This window comes from Elephas maximus, chromosome 18 (genome assembly GCF_024166365.1).
Source record: "Elephas maximus indicus isolate mEleMax1 chromosome 18, mEleMax1 primary haplotype, whole genome shotgun sequence".
Lineage (NCBI taxonomy): Eukaryota > Metazoa > Chordata > Mammalia > Proboscidea > Elephantidae > Elephas > Elephas maximus.
The window spans coordinates 50,647,611-50,670,614 of NC_064836.1; the positions used below are offsets into that span (position 1 = coordinate 50,647,611).

The 23,004-nt window shown below is 36.2% G+C and overlaps 1 protein-coding gene across 1 annotated transcript in view; it reads right to left on the minus strand.

Annotated features, from left to right (window-relative positions):
* The window catches only part of ROBO1 (roundabout guidance receptor 1), a 1,245,354-nt gene that overhangs the window by 119,004 nt on the left and 1,103,346 nt on the right, over positions 1-23,004 (minus strand). Inside the window, exons 6-7 of the mRNA XM_049858153.1 lie at positions 1,228-1,348; positions 774-912 (exon numbers count right to left, since the gene is read on the minus strand). Of these exons, the coding sequence (XP_049714110.1) occupies positions 774-912; positions 1,228-1,348 (260 nt within the window). The remainder of the gene's footprint in view (positions 1-773; positions 913-1,227; positions 1,349-23,004) is intronic.

Below are 23,004 nucleotides of genomic sequence, written 5' to 3' on the forward strand. Positions count from 1 at the left end.
TCCTCTTTCTCGTTTATCAAACTTCTACTTGTTTTTCAAGACATTGCTTACATGTCACTTTCTTTTGAGAACTTTCTCATGATTTCCTGACCTTGTGCTCCCACAGGTCTACCTATATGTGACAATGACAAGGCTTAGTACATTATTCTTTATGTATCCATCCTTTGCTGAGCTTCTTGATCACAGAAACTATGTCTACAGTACAGCTGTAACTAAAGCATGCAGTAAGACTCAACACATGTTTGCTGACAGAATGAATACACTAGAGAAGACAGCCTACAGATAATACCTGAATGCTTTATTTTTGCTGCCTTATTTCCTAAGGCTGGGAGTATACCTCTAAAAAAAAAAAAACCAATTTAAGGACTTGACAGACATCAAGGAACTCTGACCCTTCTACTATTCCCTCATGATTTTGTAGCTGAAGAAAAGGAAGACCAATATTTAATTGGTTCATAGTCATGTCTTCAATGCCGTACCTCTCCTCCCTTCCCTACCTAACTCCACACAAGAAATTGGTATTTACTGTGATCTGACTGAACAGAAGAGAAGCTTGTTTAAGAAATATCACATTTTACAAGTGTTTCTTGTACAGGTCACAGTCATGAATGTGTAGTTTCTTATCAAAAACCTTAGAGGGAAAAACTGGCAACCTCCTGGTTCTATTTGTCTCGTATCTGGCTGCTGATCAAGGAGAGTAGGTGACTCTAAAGGCATTCACGTGGACAATGGTCTGATGAGAAATGTGGAAATTCTGAGCTGACGATCTGTACCTGGATTTAGGCAGCTCTCCATCATCTTTCCTCCATCTTACTGTAGGCACAGGGTCTCCTCGGGCCTCACATTTAAATTCCGCACTATCATCCACTGTCACTGCCAAGTTACTAGGCCTCTTCACAAACGATGGTCTCTCTAAAATTAGAAAGAGCCGTCTCAAGAAAAAAATAAAAGATGGATGAACTGAAAAACATTCCACGTGTTCAGGATGAGTAGATTCTCAACTGTGTAGAAAATTATTCCCCATAGTTCCTTACTTCTAGAAGCTCCTCCCTGGGTTTAGTACTACTCCCAGTTCTTTGCTATTTCATCTCAGTCTGCTTTATTGCTTCCTTCTTTCCTCTTCCCACCCATGAAGATAGTTATCAGTTTACCTTCTGAAGAGCATCACTTCTTTCTCATAAAGGTACAAAATGATTATAAAATATATATAGATCAAATTGCACTTACCTAAAACAGTTAGCTCTGCTACTTCACTCTCACGTTCCCCAACCATGTTGGTACCAACACAAACATATTTGCCAGCATCACTCTTTCGGGTGTAAGTAATCATGAGCTTTCCTCCTCGTATCTTAAAAAAAAAGTTTCACATGAAGACCATTAACATCGCTTCAGCTATGTTGACATAACAGAGGTCTTCATAAGTGAGGTATATTTTCTAAATATGTAACAGAAACCAAAGGTTAATTATATCAAAGAGTCAATGTGTAATATGTGCTATATTTATAGGTAGCAACTTTAAATAGAATTAATTCCAAAGGCAAAACCTAAGAGCCAAAACATTTTTCCATTACCTCTGTATCTTGTAAAATTATTATACTCTACATAACTAGAAATTCTTGTTTTCAAATCAGCCAGCCCATTTATATTACTGAGTTAAATAAAAAACACAAAAAATTGCATGAATAACTTGGATAGCAAGTGGTAAAAGAAAAAAAAGACAATTCTTAATGCCATGACTATAATTAATACATAAATACATATTAGATAGAAATGTTTTCGGGGGAGCATGTTCTAGTATTATCAGAAGCGGAAATAAAAATGTCTCTAGTTACTTAATTTGCCAGGTTCAATTTAAAGAAACATATCTTAATTGCCAAAATATAGTAGAACATGTCATTTCCAGGAAAAAAAAAAAAAAGGTGTTTCTGACTCCCACGCAGTTTCTTGAACACATGGGAGGCAGAGACTGAACGGATCCCAATAAATCACCCAGAAAACCACATTAGGGTACACCTTGAACATTTAATTAATTGTAGAAGCATTAATTGCAATATAATCAGACATCCAATAAAATGAACAGGCTAAAGGTAATCATGAATTGCGATTAGGTTGTGAAAATTGAACTCTCTTTACTTAATTTAACATGCTTTTAGGCTGGAGAACTGAGTTCAATTATCCATGCATGTCAATAATGCTTTGAATCCTAGAAAGGTTTTGTCATGGATAACTTCCCGTAGGTTTATTTATGGAGGTTTGGCCTCACAGTTATTCTGTATAGTGTGCCAATTAAACACACACACAAAAGTGAGAAAGAAAGAATGAACAGAAGCACAAAATAAGGCTAAAAAACATTCAAACAAAAAAATCTTTTCATCATACACTCTGGAGTTTATCAAAACTACTCCTCTGTAAAGGTGAGGGTCCTACTGTTTTGGAATGCTTAAATTGCTTTATTTCAGTCCAGACACACAAACTAGATAATGTGACCAAGTCTTCTATGTATTAGGACAAAACAAATATTAACAGAGAGGTTTAAATTTCTGTGGCTTTAGAACGTGATATTTTTATTCTGTAGTTTTATAAACAAATGAGTAATGATGCTCTAGGTATGAAATACCTACTCTGAACACCACCCAAAGGTTTTTCTCTGCATTTTCCATCACTCTAGTTTTCACACTTAGAATAGTGCCAGCACATATTAGCCACTCAAAGGATTTTTGTTAAAGGCAAAGTACTGTTAAAGACAAAATCTAATCTGTTAACCAATATGAAGCCTGTCTAGAAAGGCTTCTTAACAGTTACAAGATACATTAACAGTGGTTTTATTTTATTTTTTCCTTCTTTAAATTTTCAAACAAAATAATACAAAGAGGGACACAAATGTCACACACACACACACACACACAAATCTTCAAAAGTTAACTACTGTCAATATTTTATGAACATCCCCTTAGCTCACTCTTTACACATCTGGGCACACACTGTAAATGTATGCTTACTCATACACACATATACATAAATATATGTTTGCATACACTGAAAATTTTACAAAAGTAGCGAATCATGTGTTATGTGCTCTTCCACAACCTGCATTTTTAACCAAATAATAAGAGGATAATTTATATAGACCTTCAGTACCAATTTAAACGGCTGCATAGTATTCCATTCATTGTATGGATTTACCCTATTTTACCAAACAATTTCCCTCCTGATAGACATTTAAGATATTTCATTCTTCCCTCTTATAAGCAGCACAGAAATCAGTACTCTTTTGCAGACATCTTTTCTCACAGTCGCAAATATCTCTTGAGATGGTCTCAGAGTAGGATCTTTAAATCAAAGGTACACCCAGTATTCACGCTACTGATTCACAGTGCTAACTCTTGTATGGTTTATAAAGTGCTTTTGCATGAATATATCACTTAAATTTTAGTTTTAGCATAACCCTGTGGTGAGACTCTTAGAAGTGTTATAATAACCTCATTTTTCACTTAAGGGACCAGTGGCTCAGAAAAGTATAACCTCCCCTCCCGTGTATCTCCACGATGCCTATCATCACAATATATTTTAATTATGCTTTTAAATGTCAGTTTTCCTCCCTGACCGTGACCTCTGAGGCAGAGAAGCATATCTAATGCCTCTTTATAGCCCCAGGACCCATCACAATGCCTAGTAAGTAGCAAATTTTTTGTGGAAGTGAAATGACTTGCACAATATTACATAGCAAGTTGGGACCAGGCTGAGATTTTAGGCAAGATATGTATCTTTACTTATATGAGATATATAAATGAAAAAGAAATGCATAGCCCAGAACCCTGTTATCATAATTACTGTTTAAAAAACTTAAGTTTTCAGAATTAATATCATAAAATCAGGGGTCTTTCTAAGAAGATCCACTGTAATCTTTGTTACGTACTTATTTTGAAACATTCACATAAACATTTTCAAAGATTTTGAAGAAAGAAAATCATCCCAGAAAAGAGGATAGTGAGAAGGCTATTTCTGAGTTGGAAGTTAAGTGATCTGAGATGTAGTCCGTCCTAGATTTGTTCCTTATTGGTTCTAAAACTTTGAACAAGACATTGAACCTCCTCCTAAGCTTCAGACGCTAAACTTGAATGCCCTTGCGTATTAACGGGACCAGTTCAATTCTGAAGGGATTGCACAATAATGGATTAAAAACCAAAACCACAAACCAAACCCATTGCTATCGAGTCAATTCCGGCTCATAGTGACCATATAGGACAGAGGAGAACTGCTCCATAGGGTTTCCAAGGAATGGCCAGTAGATTCAAACTGCCAACATTTTGGTTAGCAGCCAAAGGTCAGCAGCTGTAGCTCCTAACCACTGTGCTACCAGGGCTCCACAACAGATTAAGCTGGTAGCAAAGTAAGAGGAAATAAATGATTTAAAACTTGGTTTTGTTCTAAAAATTAGTAAGTCAATGAATGTGATCTACAATAAAAACATAAGGCTTTAAGGATAATTTTAAAACATACTCAAATATGTAGAAGAATAGGGAGTCAAAGAATGATAAAGAATAAATCATTTTGAGCAGTACAGGTTTGTTTTTGCTGCATCACTAGAAAAGGGTACTAATTGACTTTCACAAATCTTAAGTACTTGGGAATGTAAGGTTTTAAATTAACTTGCTTATGCACAAGTGGGGGTACCAATCAACATTATATATTACAGCCCAATGCTATTATATTTTGAAAGAATCCATACAAATGAAGAAAGGGAACTTAGTTAAGTAGAATGAGGGAACTGCCAGGAGATTCTCAGGTATGGAAAAATTCCAATCTTGATATGACTGGGAAGAAACAGGCTGAGAGGGGGGAACCAAAATCCAAAGAAAGCTATAAAGTCCTAAGGAGTTTGTAGCACCCATATCATTACTGTAGCCTCAACTGTATGTTACATTTGGCTCAATCTTAAAAATATTTTATAACTCAATCTATCAGGAGATTTATGTTTTGTGAGACTATGTGTCTATGTTTTGGTACTCAATATAAACAGAAAAACTTTATCTCTCATAAAAATTTATCTTACAGCTCTCTTTGCTAAATCACACCTACTGTGTAAAGCAGAATTAACCTACCAGGCATTTTACAAAAGCTTTTCTCTATCCTTAATAAGTAGAGAAACAGCAAGTGTATCCACCACTTTGACACATTTTTTATAATAAATCTTTTTTTAAAGAATCAGATAGCTTTTGAAGTTTTTTCATATCATAATATTACTAAAAAAAAAAAAATACAATTCATGTCAGCTTGTGTATATGTAATTTCTATATTGATACCAAATAGAAATTAAAACAACTTAGGGCTGAAAATAAAATTGTTAAAGTTACATATTCTTCAAGGAAAAAAAAAATTTTTTTCAGGTAACAATAGAAAAGGTATTAAGTATCTAAGGCTAAAGAGGAGCCCTGGTGGCACAGTGGTTAAGGGATATGGCTGCTAACCAAAAAAGTCAGCAGTTCGAATCTACCAGTTGCTCCCTGGACACCCTATGGGACCATTCTATTCTGTCCTAGAGGGTCGCTACAGGGTTTTCAAAGGCTAAATAAGGTCAACTAAATCTCTGTTAGTAAAGGACACTTGAGGTATTCTTTACCAATATTATCTAGGCTAGAAAAAAACCAATCGAAATAAATAGAAAAAAAATTTTTTAAAGCACAGATTTCTAAATCCCAGATTATTTGCAGATATACAGGAAAAAAAAATTTTTTTTTTTTTTTTTTATACATACACAGGAGAGCAAGTGGGAGTGGCGCCTGGAGTCAGGCTGCCCCCAGCTATATATTTGTGTGACTTTCAGCAAGGAATTAATTCCTCTCTACCTGTGTAATGGGGCTACTAATGATACCTATTATCAAGGATGTTATGAGGGTTAAACTCGTTGCTGTCAAGTCAATTCTGACTCAGAGAGACCCTCTAGGACAGAGCAGAACTGCCCCATAGGGTTTCCAAGTTCATAATTTTTTGAAAGCAGACTGCCACATCTTTCTCCCCTGGAGTGGCCTGTGGATTTGAACCACAAACCTTTCGGTTAGCAGCTGAGAGCTTAATCAATTACATCACCAGGGCTCCTTATTATGAGGGTTACATGAGCTAAATTCACATAAAGCATTTAGAGAAATGCCTCACATTATTATTAAAATTACATATTACACTTATGCATGTAATGATTGAAAAGTCATTTGTTTAATCAAAAAACTGTCTTCCTTTGTTAAACTTAGAAGCTTTTTATTAAAATTAATAACACAGCTCCATTTGGTTTTATCAGGAAAATAGGCATCTGTATCAATAAGGCAAAGCCTTAAAAGCATGTACTTCTTAGGCTGAACATGTTTTGATTGTTTTCTCAGAAACAATGATGCTCAATGGGGACAAGTTCTCTCCCTCTCCCAGGGGACATGTGGTAGTGTCTGGAGACATTTTTGGTTGTTACAATTAAGAGGAGGGTGCTACTAGTGTCTAATGGGTAAAGCCCAAGGATGCTACTAGATACCCTACACACAGAGCAGCCCCCCGCAACAAAGAATTATTCAGACAAAATCAATAGTGCTGAGGTTGAAAAATTTTGTTCTAAAACCTCAGCTCTGGCCTAAAGATAACTGCTGGGTTCAACTGGCAAAGGAAAGAGGGTTTAGAATTAGATAATACACTCGCACAAATAAGTATTTATTTTATTAGGGGAAAAAAAAATGCTGAAACTTCCCAGACTAGTATAAAACTTCCCATAAGCCCCCATCCCAACAATAAGACGATTTCATTACAAAATACAACCTTCTGTTCTATACTCGTAGGCAGCAATGGCTAAGGATGCTAAAGTAGATGTTACAACTATAAGGAATAATCTTAGAGACTAAAGAAATCACACTAAACCTAAGAAAAACTTATTTCCTCATAAATGATGGAGACAGAAATTTACAAAAGTAAAGGAACCAACAACAAAGTAGTGGAAAAAGAGGACATAAAAAATAATGGGAGAAAATAGTAGTCTTCTATTTCCATAAATTCAAATTGATTTTGGCATTGTGCCAATGGCTGAACTGAAGTACAACTAACCAAAACCCATATTCTATTTATTCTCTGTGGTCACAAGTGTGGAATACATGGTGGCCTGTTCTTTTCAATAAACAAAAGAACAGAAAAAAAATATAGTACTATAACCCTGATCAAATATACTAGCTGTCAAGAAGTACCTAGTGTTAACAATCACCATTTTATATTGCATCATATAAAGATATTGATTGTAAAGCATGACTTTATGCATTCTCAACTGCATTGCCCTCTCGTAAACCAAAAATTGGCATTTCTTCTCTCTCCGTAGAAAGGAAAAATATGTCTAACACATACAAAACACTATAAATGTGAAAATAGCACTATTTAAAACAAGCTAAGAAATATTTCCTGGCAGGTCTCTTCTTGCAGCTGGATTTGACAGCCAAATTGTAAACCTATCAAAAACGAGTTTGTAAAATGAACAGACACAATGTTAAACACTGAACTACAGCAGCGTTTCTTCAATTAACATAATCCTGGTAGTGGAGAAGCAGAACATGTTAAGCTTTCAGACAATATGCTGGCATCTAGCCTATGTCAAAAATCCAAGGCAGAGGTCTTACTTCCTCATTACCATATACCTTACCAATCCACAGTGGTAACCACATTAGAGGCCCACATTTCCATAAGCTCTAGACAGTGCTTGAAGGGGGTGGGCGGGGGGGTGGGGGGCTCGGTTATATACATACTTGATGAAAACAAAACAAAAAGGTCCCAGTGGTCTTGCTCCTTTTTGGGAAGGAGACAGAGGACTGTGGTGAAGAATATTAAAGTCTCAAATATCTTTTAGCCTTATATTTTAATTTGGAACAGTCCCAGGTTTAAAAAAAAAAAAAAAAAACACGTTTTAGAGACATTAAGATATGAAAAATCTCATAGTGTTTGATACGTAGGATTCTTACATATCAGCATTTTCCTAATTTCCTTATAAATGATTATTTTCCTTAGGAGTAAAAGTCTTCTTTTCAAACAAAGACTGAAGCAGTAGAAAATCACTTTATAAAGTGCCTTCATCTGTATTGTTCACTAAACAACAAATAGAAAAATCATGTATAAGATGTGAAGAGAACCATTTTATATATATGGTTAGAATGAGAAATTTACCATCAGTACTTTTATTTCCAGAATACAAGAAGAAACACTTCTTATTACCTTGAACACATAGTCAGAAGAATGTTTTCTTCAAAAAAGTAAGTCAGCTTTTTGTCAGGTTATTCTATGGAGTATACAGGTTACCCTGTAATCAGTGCTCAAAATCAAAATAAATCTGAACTTAAAATGAACTCCCTGGTATGTCTTCATTTTCTCCCCTAAAGCAAGTCAGATGACTTCGGTATCTGTTACACAGGAATTTTTTTTTTTTTTTCAGACAGCACCCCCACGATGTTATCCATACACCTCTAGGTTAACATACTAAACCGACTGTGGCTAATTAACTAGTTTGGCTATACAAAAATCTTTTCTGCTTTTAATTACATTAACCCAATATGACTTGAATTTAACAGACCAAAAACAAAACCACTAATTACATTAAGGGCTTCAAAGATGATTTCAGATTGCTAACTACCAAACTGTCATATAATTCATCTCATTTCCTTTAATAGATTTTGCATCCCCAAACTGTGTTCCTTGCAGGAAATACTATTAAGACATACATCTTAACAATGAATTAATAGTATAGTGACTCAGAATCCTAAAAGGGAAATATGTTTGAAATAACATGTATAAGACTCGTGTTTGTGGACATCATCATAACAGTGGCAAATTGTACACTACTTAGTTTTATAATTTTTGGAAAGATTAAAGGCTTGGAAATATTCATTTAGAGTACTAAGAGCTTGATAAGCAGGGTTAACATGAACAGCAAATTTTTTTAAGCACCAAGGTTTAGAAATTATCTTTTCTGAGAAAGAGTCCTTTGCCACTGAATTATTTTTCTACTATTTTGCACAGTAAATGAGATGAGGGGCTTTGAATTAAAATTCAGTGTATCATCCTTAAACAGGTCACCATCAACTCTCCTTGGGCAAATATCTCTTCACAGCTGTCAATTCTGCCCAGATCTTTGACCTACAGAACAGATACCAAGCTGTTGTGAACTAGAGGAGAAATGCCTGTTATGAGTTTAAGGCTTGTTAATGCCAAGGAGATGCAGGTAACCCAGAAGGTCAGTCATACCCCCAGATATTCCCCTCGGTGAAATAAGCTTCAGGACAGTCATGGATGTTCTCTAAGGGCTCCTTTCAAAAGAAATATGTGAAGAAGACTCACTATAATAACAGTTTTTATTGCTCTAAAATTTAGTATTAATTTGACAATACAACACTAACAAAAATAATTATAAACCAAAAACGAAATCTTGTTTGAGCAGGGGGTAGAGAGAGGGAGAAAGCAGAACAGAGCCTACACTTTCCAATCTGAGTACAAAGGCAGTATTAACCTTCAACATTGGGCAATACATATTAAAGCTTCCATGTCTTCTACACTTACCAATCTTTCAAAAACAATCATGATTTACTGCCTTCTAAATTAAGCAAAAGCACTGATGGTAGTATAATTATGTTGTACAAAATAACAGGCAGAGACTGGATAAAAAGAAAGTCTTGTAGCTAATTAGAAAAATGGTAACCAACTAAAAGACAATTCATATACTGCATAACTTCCACAACATCAAAGAAAATACAGTATTTCTCTTTTTGGCAACATTTCTTGCTCACACCCCAGGTACCTAGTATAATAAGAACATTTAAAAGAAAAGCTATGTCTTCCATGAAATGATTTCATGTTTTTATTATGTATAGATTAATATATGCAGATAGTTTTACATTTCTGAATACACACATTATTAATTGTGTCATTGTTTTCTCTTTGGAATCTAAATTTTAATCAATATTTTAAAAAAGCTATCCAAAAAAGCTATCAAGAAAATAAACCTTTTCATAAATTTCCTCCAACAAAAATCATTGAAATAAAACAATTTATGTCTGACTCTAGTCACCATCTAACGTTTTTCTTCAGTATAAGAAAAAAACAATATATTCATTTTCATTTATTCTATTTATTCATACTAATCTTGTCTGACAAAAATAATGTTTTTAAAATGACATCACATACCCACGAATAATTATTTCACATCTAAGTCTGAAAACACAAATTTTATTTCAGATTGATGTAAACAACAAACCAGAGTCAGCCAAATTATAGTGCTTCCTGGCTAACAAAGATTATTTATTCTTCCTAAGGAAACCCTGGTGGTGTATTGGTTAAGAATTCAGCTGTTACCCAAAAGGTCAACAGTTCGAATCCACCAGGTGCTCCTTGGAAACCCTATGGGGACAGTTCTACTCTTTCCTATAGGGTCGCTATGAGTCGGAATTGACTCGACAGCAATGGATTGTTTGTTGGTACTCTTCGTAAAGACTACTGACTCCCAACTTGTTTTCCACAAATTTTTCACCTCTTTCTATTCATGTTCGTTTGGGTTCATGGGAAGAAAAAAAAGAGAGAGAGAAAAGGAGGAGGTAGAAAAATGCAGTGTTTCAGATATTTTCCACCGAAGTCTTTCTATCAGATATGATCTGATTTCATGCAACTCATACTGTTAGGTACAGGAATGATTTATTCATAAGCAGTTCAATATGGATTTGTGACTCAAAATTAAAGAGCTGTATCCCAAAGATGGGTCAAACTGAGAAAAATGAGGCTGTATACTAACATTGATAAGATTTTTATTTTTACTATAGACCTTTTCAATCACTATTTTAAAAGTTTACACCTTGATTTTACTAATTTCTTCATTTTTATGCAAAGCTCATTTCCTCTTTTACATTCTATTTTAACAAAGTGTAAATAATGTATGTGTGATTTGCACAAACGGGCTTATATAACAAAAGGATGACTGGGTAAGTACATACTCATTGTAAAGAAAATATGAATATACCAAATTGAAGCAATCAGAACATTCTAAATTGTTCCTGGTGACATTCAAAAGGACAACATTCATTACAAGGAGGAAACCCATAAGTTGTTGCAGGTCTTTCAATTATTCTCTTAGGAGTAGAATTGTGGGGCAAAACTGGCAATTAGGATCTCTCTATTGGCGTCCAATATTTGCCTAGGCTACATACACACAACAGAACATGGTCTAATTTCATTTGTTTGCTGGTACACTTTACAATACCACTTAAAAACCAACATGAATTCAGCCAGGAGCTTAAACACATTGGATCATCAGAGAGAAGTAACAAGAGGCTCATGCAGAAAAAGCAATTATCCCAGTGGGAATGCGTTGCTCTCTACGTAGCTTGGTGAGCTGCCAGCTGAGAACACACGCCAGGGAGAGTTGCTGCCTAGGACTATGACAGTTGCGTTTCTCTGTTATTTCCATTTCTCCTCCTGAACTTCTCGTTTCTTCCTCACAGGAATTTATAAATTGGTAGTTGGCTATTTGCTGCCGCAGAAGCACACCTATGATAATTTGATTATAGACTACATCACAAAGGGCTGTACTGCTAATTGCTGGCAAGTGGGAGCCACCCTGCAGAGAGGCACAGTTAAGTTAAAGAGAGAGGATGATTTTCTCTGTGAAGGTATAAATCATTACTTTTCTATCTATCCAGTTAATATCACCAGAGGACCTTCTCATGAATCCTAATTTTAAAAAGCGGTAAAGAGGCACAGACTCCTTAAAGAACCCTACTTTGCTTGCTTAAGTATGGCTCAAGGCCAATGTGAAGATTTGGGTTTGGCATTTTCTCTTGGACACCCATTTTCTTCAGCCAGAGTTACATAGCCAAAAACAATCAACCAAGAAAGTGCTCTCTAAATTATAGTATTCCAGAGCAGGGACAGGCAACTGCTGAGTGCTGGTAAAATGAAGAGCAGATGGAACAGTGAAGGTTTTTTAGCTCGTTCCCCAGGTGTCTGGTTCCCAAGTCGTTAAGATCAGAACCCAAAAGTGAATTCTATAAAAGCAGGAAATTTAAAGCATGGTTTGGGGATAAAATAACCTTTGCTTGCTATCTCCAAAAAGTAAGGAAGTTGATTGATTTTTACTTCTATGAAAATTTTAGCTAGATTACATGGGAGTATTCAGCATGCAGATGAAAAATTAATTTAGTTCATAGCTGTTAAAGTTAATGTATTATTTCCTTCACAGGTCTCATGAAACAACATCTTGCTGTTTTAAAGGTAAAAACAAAGTCTTAGGGGCAATTTTCACTTTCCCACAAAACCAGGTTTTTATCGCTACATCCAACCAGCTGGCTATAATTCTGAATTTACATACAGGACGGCCTGAAATAAAAATCTATGGAGGAATTATGACTATACTCCAGGAATAAAAATGACAAATGTTCATAGTATTTGAAGAAGGAAAAGCTCATTTTCAGATACTTGGCCCTTTCAAGTTACAAGTACACCAGCTGAAAATACTTTTCAAACAGTAAATCCCTTTTTCCTCTCCATGAGTTCTTGTGCTTATTTCTTCTCTACAGTTTTGGTTCAGTGTGAGAATTTCCCTCACCACCAAAGGTTAGGCTAAGATAATGCCTTTTCCAGAGACTATTTGTTACTCTTGAACTTCAAATTCACTTATATCTGGAAAAAGACATACAACCACTACAGACAAAGTTAAATCAAGATTGGGTTTGCAAGGGATCCCCAGAGGTCAGAAATTAAGAATGGCCAGTTTTGTCTTACGGAAACAGGTTTATAACTTGCATATATATATATATATAAAAAATAGGTGTACATATATACATATATATGCGTATATATACATATATATATACATATATATATACATATATATATATGTGTATATATATATATACCAAACCTGTTGCCACTGAGTCAATTCCGACTCATAGTAACCTTACAGGACAGAGCAGAACTGCCCCATAGGGTTTCCAAGGCTATAATCTTTACGGATGCAGACTACTGCATCTTTCTCCTGCAGAGTGGTTGATGGGTTTGAACCACCGATCTTTCGGTTTGGTTAACAGCCAAGCGCTTTAACCACTGCACCACCAGAGCTCTGAAAACCTGCCATTGAAAATCTACGGAACACAGTTCTACTTTGACACATAAAGGGTCAGCATGAATTGGAATTGACTTGACAACAACTGGTTTAAAACCAAAATAACAAATGAAATTTAAATTCTCTGGTATTTAAATAGAAATTTTAAAGGACTTAATAAATTGCAAAAATCTAACACTTAAAAAAATGGTTGTCCTATATATAAAATGCTTTTGACCATTTTCTCCACATACACACACACACACAGAAAAATGCATGGGTGAAATTGTGGTGAATTTAATAAATGTACTACTGTATTTAGGAGCCCTGGTGGTGCAGTGGTTAAGAGATTTGGCTGTTAACCAAAAGGTCAGCAGTTCGAATCCACCAAGCTGCTCCTTGGAAAGCCTATGGGGCAGTTCCACTTTGTCCTACAGGGGCACTATGAGTCAGAATTGACTCAATGGCAATGACTTTTTATGAATGTACTTAAGTAACAATCGGGTTTATTATTATTGCAATTAATGAGAACTGTGATTGCCAACGCCAGCTATGTACCTGGCATTGTGGCTGTGGCACATGTAATCTTTTATTTTTACAACAGTCTCACATATGTTTCTATTTTTGGATGAGAAAACTAAGGCTCAGAGAATATCAGAAATTTACTCCCAATCCTTTAGTAAGTGGATTCGAGCCCAGTCTACACAGATCCAAAGTAAAGCTTACATATAGGACTTTGTTTTGGCTAGAGAACAAGTGCTCATATTTTCTTTGCTTCCCATGCCACAAACTACAAATAAGTAGTATCTTGTAATTTTTTTTTTTTTGGTAAATTTACAAATTCTGAGACTAAATGACTGTAGAAACAAATAGGCGCAATCTATGGACCTCCCTGAGTGTGTAAGATTGAGGGTGGGCCTCTGCCATCATGCTCTGTATTTCAGCCTGCCTGATCTGGATATCCAACCTAATTACTTTTAATCCATCTAGTTGCTACAAAATATGCAGGTTCATACTCCACATAGGCATGTGTTCTTCACAGGAAAGATGTAGTTGGTAAGTAATCTACAGTAGCCCTGGGTGTGCAATGGTTAAAGCACAGTTTGAACCCACAAGCTGCTCCACGTGAAAAAGATGTGGCAGTTTGCTTGCATAAAGGTTACAGCTTTGGAAACCCCACGGGGCAGTTCTACCCTGTCCTATAGGGTCACTGTGTGTTGGAATTGGTAGTAGGCTAGGAAATAGCCCGCATTAGTTCCTATGCATACAAATGGTTCTCCTTTTCCCATATAAACATGCATTTGCTATTACAGTATGTTTTCAAGTGTAAACAGAATATTTATTTGTAAGCTTCCCTAACATAGATCAGGAAATCTGATACAGTCTTTTATAAGCACAGGGCAATACAATGATATGCTATATCTAGGTGAGAAAAGTGATACCCTGAAGGTTAAAAGGCAAAGAGAGAAGAAATAACGGATTCCTCAGTAAATTATACTTTATCTACTCAATGAGACACATTTCCATTATTTCCCAGCAGTATTATACAGATGGAGCTCAATTGCTCTTGAATTTTTCCTATAAACGATGACGCTCTTAAAGGAGACTTACGCATGAGCCTGTTTCTAACGTGGTAGGCCTTTAAAGCTTTGTGATCACCTAGATTTGTAAGATTTAAGATGAAAAAACCTGTACCATCTGGTAGTAATTTTGTTAATGCACACCAGATTACTTTACAAGTGTACAATTTATCATATTATCAAATGCTTTGATTTTAAGGAGATAAAAACTGAAGTGGTCAGATGTTACCGAGAGAATGTTTAGGACCTTTTAAAGAAACTGACCTTTAAACAAAAGAAATGCAGAATCAGCATCAGATCAGAAGACATCAGTTTCAGTATAAAATTTGGGACTATTCTCTGAGAGAGCATCTTAAATATGAGTGATAAAGTAGAGAAAATGGAGAAATAAAGCAAATCTTGGCCAACTAAAAACAATGAAAAGGAAATCCCAACACCCTTTGCAGTGCTCAGACTGAGTATAATTTAAAACTTAAAGGCTTAAAATAATTTCTTTCTTTTTTGTATTTTGGACCCTGCTTTAAGGAAAGAATGCCTTGTATAATCAAGGGCAGTTTTGACATAATCTTTTTTTTTTTTTTAAGATTACAATTTATTCTGCTTGAGGTAAACAGAAAGAAACAAATTGATGCTGGCCATCATGAGGAAACACAAAATTACCAGCAATCAGAAAAGTTAACTTTTTAAAAACTATAAATTTACTGAAAAAAACTATATATTTTTTTTTTTCAAATTACAGGTAAGAGATACGAGCAATGTTTTCAGAGAAATTTGAAAGCTATTTTAGAGAAACATTTCATCTGTGATTAATAGAACATCTGAAATAAAATAAACTGGTTAGAATGCCATCCTCAAAACCACAAAAGATTGTACCTTTAATTTAGCAAATACTTCAACCTATAATTAAACAAAGTGCTCCCAGACAGTAGTAAAATTGCCCTAGTCCTTGGCTCTTTGGGGGAATTTAATGGCCTGATCAGATATATCAAAGGGCTTGGAAACAGAAGAAACTCAGCTGCTTTGAGTTAGCATGGGTTTTAAGGAAAAAATAGGGAAAAACAGCCATTCTCATGTCTGCTTTCTAGGTTGGGATATCAACCTAATCTGAAATTCCTATCAAAAGGTTTGCCATCTGACCATGCGTGTTCATTTTGAAGTGTTATCATAACTCTGCTTAGTGTACTGTATTGATAATTCGTTTGAATTATGAGGCACAATGTTTTTCTGGCTGATCATTCGAATTTCTGAGACCTCTCTGCTTCCTGAAGCTCTACTCTGAGTAAAGAATCCCGAATGCTAACTAGCAACATACAACCACATCAGGTTTTGGCCCAGTGAATTTTAAGAGTTGGCGTAATTCCACATGGAAGGCGGCTTAAGCGGATCTGTCAAGCAGTCCTCTAATGCAGCTTTGGCTAAAACTAGCATTTGAGTGGGACTAGCTTTTACAAAAATATTCAAAAGTGTTTTTGAGGAAACGTGCTTGGGGAAAAAAATTCACAAGGCCCGAACCCACTCAAAAAATTTAACAGGGTACTGGCAATCACCATGTAACAAGCAAAAGAAGATAAACTATCAACTTTGAACAACAGCAAAACTTTTTCAGATTATACTGATTTTTCACATATATTAGGACATTCGCTCATATGAAATTTATTAGACTGCTTAGAAGAAATTTGATACATTTATTATATATCATTTCCCAAAGAAGTCACCAAATATTATCTGTTAAATAAGAAAATATTTTATCTGGCTACCTTTGGCCTCTGCTACTTTATCTCCGCACCCAAACACGCCTGCGCCATTTCTATGGTTCTTGAGGGAGTTTACATGGGCCCATGACCTATATAAGGAATTACAACGGTGTCTTGAAAGTAAGCAAAGGAACCAGACAAACTGGCATGCAGACTATAAATTGTAGAGCCAGCTAAAGGTGTCTGTCATACATAAAGAGATTCATATATTTAATGTATACTTATAAAATGATCAAAACAGGATACAGCACGGTTTTACCAATGTTTTTTAGTCCATTAAATATCTAATTTCAACGGCTTGCTTTTCATCCTGACTTTAAAAACATCTAGTTTCTCACCTCTCTAAGCTATTAAGATCAGGGAAGAAAGAACATTTACTTTAAATCAAGACAAAGTGGAGGATTTAATAGTTTAGCAATTAAACGACTTGATCAAAAGCTGTTTGTCAGCAGGATTTCAAACAGGAGCTTTAGATATATGAAACTTTTCACAGGACTTCTAGAGGTTAAACTTATAATTTAATTTGCTGTGAGTTGTTTTTATTTTTGAATGAAATTGTGAGGGGACCTCAGATATTCAATGTATGTAAGATGGATTTGAATTTGTTCTTAAAAACATACTTGCTAAGGCAAAAATCCACCACTCATCTGTCAGTCTGTTGTACTGTGCTGGCTTGTGTGTTGCTGTGATGCTGGAAGCTAGGCCACTAGTATTTCAAATACCAGCAGGGTCCCCCATTGTGGATAAGTTTCAGCAGAGCTTCCAGACTTACACAGACTAGGAAGAAGGACTTGGCAATTTATTTCGGAAACACTGACCAATGGAAACTTTATGAATAGCCACAAAACAATGTCTGATATGGGGCAGACCAAGCAGTGTTCTCTTCTGTTCTACATAGGGTCACTATGAATCACAGTCAACTTGAGGGCACCTAACAACAACAACAGGCAAAAATGTGTACAGAATAATTAAACAAATCAACACAAGGCCATGTTTGTACTCAGTGGGTGAACAAGCAGAGAAAGCTCACTCATCCCTATATGCTTAAAATACTACTTTCAATACTGGTACCAAGATAGAAAATACTGAATTTGGTGCATATAAGTGGCAAAATTATATGAAATGAATCCAGTAAAAAACTTTACTTATGGATTTCTGTTAAAATAGGTCTTAAATTTAAAATCTGTTTTAGAAGGCTTAATCAGGTCTAGTTTGTTATGGAAAAAAGTCAGAATCGGTGCTTCAAGTTATCTCAAGGTTGTGTCATCTGCATATCTCAGGTTGTGAATGAGTCTTCCTCCATCCTGATGCCAGGTCCCCTGCCAGGTTCTTCTTCATATAGTCTATCTTCTTGGAATATTTGCTCAGCATACAGACTGAATACATAAAATGAAAGGATACCACCCTGTTGCACATCTTTTCCAAATTTAAACCACACAGCATCCCCTTGTTCTATTCAAATGACTGCCGCTTGATCCACGTACAGGTTCCACAGGAGCACAATTAAGCATTTTGCAATTCCCATTCTTTTGTAGTTTTCCATAATTTGTTATGATCCATACAGTCAAATGCCTTTGCACAGTCAATAAAACACAGGTAAACATCTTTCTGATATTATCTGCTTTTGGCCAAGATCCATGTAATATCAGCAATGATATTCCTTGTTCCAGGTCTTCTTCTTAATCTGGCTTCAACTTGTGGAAGTTGCCCAGAGATGCGTTGCTGCAATCATTTTTGAATTATCCTCAGCAAAATTTTGCTAGCATGTGATATTAATGATATTGAGCTCCTATCCTAAGACATATGCTACCTCTTCAAATGCTTTAACGTAGAATAATTCTTCTTGGTATAATGACTCTGTATATTCCTTCCAGCATTGTTTAATATTTTCCCCATAGAATCTTTCATTATTGCAACTCGAGGCTTCAATTTTTTCTCCAGTTCTTTTAGCTTGAGAAATACCGAGCGTGTTTTGGTTTTCTATCTCTAGCTCTTTGCACATGTCATTATAATACTTTGTCTTCTGGAGCCACCCTTTGAAATCTTCTGTTCGGTTCTTTTATGTCACCATTTCTTCCTTTGCTTTAACTGCTCAACATCCAAGAGCAAGTTTCAGAGACCTCTTTGACATTCATCTTGGTCTTTTCTTTCTTTCCTGTCTTTTCAATAGCCTCTTGCTTTCTTCATATATGATGTCCTTGATGTCATTCCACAACTCGTCTGGTCTTCGATCATTACTGTTCAATGCATCAAATCTACTCTCGAGGTATCTAAATTCAGGTGGGATATACGCAAGATAATATTTTGGTTCTCATAGACTTGCTCTGATTTTCTTCAGTTTCAGCTTCAACATGAATATGAGCAATTGATGGTCTGTTCTACAGTTGGCCCCTGGCCTTGTTCTGACTAATGATACTGAGCTTTTCCATCGTCTCTTTCCACAGATGTAGTAGATTTGATTCCTGTGCATTCTATCTGGCGAGGTCCATGTGTATAGTTGCATTTATGTTGGTGAAAAAAGCTATTTGCAATGAAGAAGTCGTTGGTCTTGCAAAATTCTATCATTTGATCTCTGGCATTGTTTCTATCACCAAGGCCGTATTTTCCAACTACCGATACTTTTTCTTTCTTTCCAACTTTCATGTTCCAATCACCAGTAATTATCAATGCATCCTGATTACACATTCGATCAATTTCAGACTGCAGAAGCTGATAAAAATCTTCGATTTCTTCATCGTTGGCCTTGATGGTTGGTGCACAAATTTGAATGATAGTTGTATTAACTGGTCTTCCTGGTTAAACCATTTTAAGAGGTAGCATATAACTGGGAACCAATGGTCCTGAAGGAAGAAGTCCAAGCTGCACTGAAGGCACTGGCGAAAAACAAGCCTCCAGGAATTGACAGAATATCAGTTGAGGTGGTTCAACAAACAGACGCAGCATTGGAAGTGCTCGCTTGTCTATGCCAAGAAATATGGAAGACAGCTTCCTGGCCAACTGGCTGGAAGAGCTCCATATCTATGCCTATTCCCAAGAAAGGTGATCCAACCAACTGTGGAAATTATGGAACAATATCATTAATATCACATGAAAGCAAAATTTGCTGAAGATCATTCAAAAGCGGCTGCAGTAGTATACCAACAGGAAACTGCCAGAAATTCAAGCTGGATTCAGAACAGAATGTGGAACCAAGGATAGCATTGCTGATGTCAGATGATTCTGGCTGAAAGCAGAGAATACAAGAATGATGTTTACCTGTGTTTTACTGACTATGCAAAGACATTCGGCTGTGTGGATCATAACAAATTATGGATAACATTGTGAAGAATGGGAATTCCAGAACACTTAATGGTGCTCATGAGGAACCTTTACATAGATCAAGAGGCAGTTGTTTGGAGGAATGAGGAGATACTGAGTGGTTTAAAGTCAGGAAAGGTATACGTCAGGGTTGTAGCCTTTCACCATACCTATTCAATCTGTATGCTGAGCAAATAATCCGAGAAGCTGGACTATATGAAGAAGAATGGGACCTCAGGATTGGAGGAAGACTCATTAACAACCTGCTTTATGCAGATGACACAACCTTGCTTGCTGAAAGTGAAGAGGACTTGAAGCACTTACTAATGAAGATTAAAGACCACAGCCTTCAGTTTGGATTACACCTCAACATAAAGAAAACAAAAATCCTCACAACTGGACCAATAAACAACGTCGTGATAAGTGGAGAAAAGATTGAAGTTGTCAAGGATTTCATTTTACTTGGATCCACAGTCAACACCCATGGAAGCAGCGTCAAGAAATCAAAAGACATGTTGCATTGGGCAAATCTGCTGCAAAGGATCTCTTTAAAGTATTGAAAAGCAAAGATGTCACCTTGAAGACTAAGATGCTTCTGACAAAGCCATGGTATTTTCAATCACATCATATGCATGTGAAAGCTGGACAATGAACAAGGAAGACTGAGGAAGAACTGACACCTTTGAATTGTGGTATTGGTGAAGAATATTGAATATACTGTGGACTGCCAGAAGAATGAACAAATCTGTTTGGAAGAAGTACAGCCAGAAAGCTCCTTAGAAGCAAGGATGATAAGACTTGGTCTCACATACTTTGGACATGTTATCAGAAGGATCAGTCCCTGGAGAAGGACATCATGCTTGGTAAAGTACAGGGTCAGCAGAAAAGAAGACCTTCAGTGAGGTGGATTGACACTATGGCTGCGACAGTGGGCTCAAGCATAACAACGATTGTAAGGATGGCGCAGGACCAGGCAGTGTTTCGTTCTGTTGTGCATAGGGTCACTATGAGTCGGAACTGACTGGACAGCACCCAACAACAACAAATTATAGCACAGACATAGGGAATACAGTGGGCCCTTATTATAGTTTATGTACATTACATGAATAACTAATGATTTTCAACAGATTGTAAGAGAAACACTTGCTAAAAGGAAAAGGAACAGGTAACAGGAGGAATCAATTAGTGTGGTGGGTGTGGAGGGGAGTGGGATTTTGCAGAAAGCTTCTCTGAAGAAGTTGCCTTTAAGATGAAACCTGAAGAATGAGTCAGTTAAACAAAGGAGGTTTAGGAGTAGATGTGTTTCAGACAGACAGAACAGCAAATGCAAAAACTCTCATAAATTGGTACTTCAAACTCTCGGTATCTCAGCTTTTAAACGCACAACTAGCATTTAAATAATGACAAGTTAGAGCAATAGCCAAATGCTCACTGTAGTTATTCTCATAATTTTATTGCCATCTAAACTAATTTGCGTGCCAGAACGAAGAATACCTTTGTTTATTATAATCTTTTCAAGAGAGTGCTTGGATTTTCCAAACAGGTCTGCAATGCTTGACTTTCTTTTTTCTAGTTTCATTGTCCAAAAATAATGAGTACCTATGTAAGGATTTAAAGAGAATTACAAGTTTGTGAAAAATTCCTGATCTTCCTGAGGAAGAGAAACCAGCCTTTCTTAATCCACGCTCCTCATCTGAATCACAGAATTCCTCACTTATTCTAAGGATGGCACATAACTAGCACTGTTCTGGATGCATAGGAGGAAATTGCCTTCATTACACAAAGCTGATGCCTTTAATGCGAGACTCTCTTGTGGAACCCTTAGTTAACCATTACGTTTCACTATAAAGGTGTAAAAAGGACTCTAATTTATTAATTTCAGACTCATATTATTAGTCTAAATGCTTTACTTATGCATAACATTAACCTAGAGCTTAAATACGGACAATGATTTTGTAGAAACAGGACAATTTCTCACAGCTGTGTATTGGCTATAGGTATAAATTTAGGCAGATGTGACATCATGCTGGATCTCTTTTCATATGCAGTTATATGATCTTCATATATATATACTGGTTATCACGGCATGAAACAGTTCATGATCTTCCTTTGCCATCAAGTTGGGCATGAATAAATATATCCAGAGTTCAGGCAGGTATACTAATAACACCCAGAGCACCCATTACTAATATGTACAGAATATGTTGCCGTTTATATTTAACACACATCATTGGATTCCCACAATTACCCAGTCAACTAGTACAGGTATTATTAAGAAATATTTATTTCACAGATGGAAACAAAGAAGTTTATAGAGGCCACATGTCTTTCAAAAGATCACATATTTAATAAGGGTTGTAACCTAAAGTTACAATTTGGTCTTCTTCTAATACCCAAGCCTATGTTTTATTTCACTAATCCATAGTGTTCTAATTGTAAAATCTGAAAGTTAAGAGTGAAGAATAAGACATGTTTATTTTTTACCCATTTCTTCAGTCCCATGACCCATTTATGAAATTATATTGATTTAACTTATAATCATGAGTAAAAAAATTTTTTAAAGCACCCAGAACCCAGTGCCGTCGAGTCGATTCTGACTCATAGCGACCCTATACAGTAAGAATATATTAGCCCTAGGAGCCTTGGTGGAGCAGCAGTTAAAGTGCTCGGCTGCTATCCAAAAGGTTGGCAGTTCAAACCCATCAGCTACTCCACAGGGGAAAGACATGGCAGTCTGCGTCCATAAAGATTTACAGCCTGGAAACCCCGTGGGGCAGTTTTAGGGTCACTGCGCGTCAGAGTCAACCAAAGGGCAGTGAATTTTTAAGTTTTTTTTTTTGTTGTTTGTGTGTTTGGTTTTAAGTATATGTTGTGCATTAACTCTTTAAGACTGGCAGAGAAAGAATTTCTGATTTACTATACCAGCTTCCTTTGACCTTTGTACAACAAAACTACATATTTATTTTGCAGGAACACAAATTTCACTTCTCAGGAATATAGGGACCCTATGACACCAGCTACATTAAATATGTTGATTTCCTCTAGGGGAGAAGAGAGGAAAAGGAAGCCACAGACACTGAACAATGAAAGAACTTGGAAGACTAGAGGACAGCACTATGAAGGAAGGGAGGAGGAGCAGATGGCTTAGGAAGGAGACATATGGGAATTGGGGGAAAGGAAGCAATTGGCAAGGAGTGGGCTGAATGCCAAATTTGTGAAGGATCTGGAGGACACTGGGGATTTGGATGGGATGTGAGTCAGCTGCTTTTTACCAAAATAT